Source organism: Acyrthosiphon pisum, chromosome A1 (genome assembly GCF_005508785.2).
Source record: "Acyrthosiphon pisum isolate AL4f chromosome A1, pea_aphid_22Mar2018_4r6ur, whole genome shotgun sequence".
Classification (NCBI taxonomy): domain Eukaryota; kingdom Metazoa; phylum Arthropoda; class Insecta; order Hemiptera; family Aphididae; genus Acyrthosiphon; species Acyrthosiphon pisum.
The window spans coordinates 23,373,257-23,374,621 of NC_042494.1; the positions used below are offsets into that span (position 1 = coordinate 23,373,257).

General features: G+C 29.1%; 1 protein-coding gene across 1 annotated transcript in view; it reads left to right on the forward strand.

Annotated features, from left to right (window-relative positions):
• Positions 1-726, forward strand: part of LOC100575066 (peroxidase) — a 14,916-nt gene extending 14,190 nt beyond the window's left edge. The window contains exon 5 of the mRNA XM_029486818.1: positions 163-726. Coding sequence (XP_029342678.1) covers positions 163-377 — 215 coding nt within the window. The 3' untranslated portion in view covers positions 378-726. The remainder of the gene's footprint in view (positions 1-162) is intronic.
• Positions 727-1,365: the final 639 nt, after the last annotated feature.

Sequence of the window (1,365 nt, forward strand, 5' to 3'; positions counted from 1 at the left end):
AAGAATTTTAAAAGTGCGTGTTTAGTCCAATAATATTATATTTTAGGTTATACTTAGTTTCAACAAAATATACTAAGATATTTTTTTTCTTAGTTGCCAGTTGGTATTCACTATTAAATAAAATCGATTTTTATAAAATAATAATAATAAATAATTGTTCAGTGCCCCCAGCGGATTGTTGTACAGTTCAGGGTGACGACAATATTTCATATATTTGCCAAGCAGTGATTAAGATCAGCCCATCAGACCCGTTATTTTCTGAAATCAATAAAACTTGTCTTCCATTTAGACGAGCAATGACAGCTTCTTTTGATTTCAACTGTGAAATAACTCCTCAGATACCCGTGCGTAATGATTTATATTATCGTATATTTTAAGCTATTACATAGCTTTTATCGCGGGCCTGGCGTGTTGAATGCAAAACAATTTTTCGATACGAAAAAGTGTGACCGTAGTCTTAAGATGTTTAAGGCGCATGCTCGTCGTATACCTGCTACGCAACGATAGGCCGACTTGTGCAATGGGGGCCTGGCTTCATACGAGCACGGACCTCAAACACGTTGCCAGCGAGAGCGTCACATTAGTTCATCGTCGACATCTGACGTGAACAATTAACTCAAAATGTATTCTATACTATTCGGTCACGTGCGCAGCTGCGAACACGTCGTACGTAGTCCGTTGTCTTGCGTTGGCATTATTACGTACATGTCCCCACCCCCACCAATTTTCATTTTTCAATTTTTTTCCGACGCCAATATTTAGTTCTCAATTCCTGCCAATTCCTGCTCAATTACCGCCCCCGCAAAAACCATAAAACTTTGGGTGGGGCTGGGACATGTGTCATCATCCACAGATGATAAAAAATTCAGTATTTAATAAAAAAATTTAATTTGTTAAAAAAATCAATATTAAATATATTTGTAGATAAAAATCAGTGTTTAAAAAAATAATTTAAATTTGATAAGAAACCTATATAGATTTATAAAATAGAATCAATTTTAAAGGTATATTTGATAAAAATTAGTATTTAAAAAATCTATATTTGATAAAAAATCTATATTAAATTAAGATGATAAGAAATCAGTGTTTAATAAAAAAAATATACATTTACTAAAAAAATGTAATTTGTTAAAAAATCAATATTAAATATATAGTAGATAAAAATCAGTATTTATTTATTTATTTATATTTAATAAAATAATTTATATACCTAGATTTATAAAATAAAATCAATTACAAAGGTATATTTGATAAAAAATCAGTATTTATAAAACAAATTATTTTCAAAAAACAAATGCGCATTAATATAAATAATAGTCTTAAATAAAAAAAAATATATATTTGATAACAAAAAATTAATTCCTT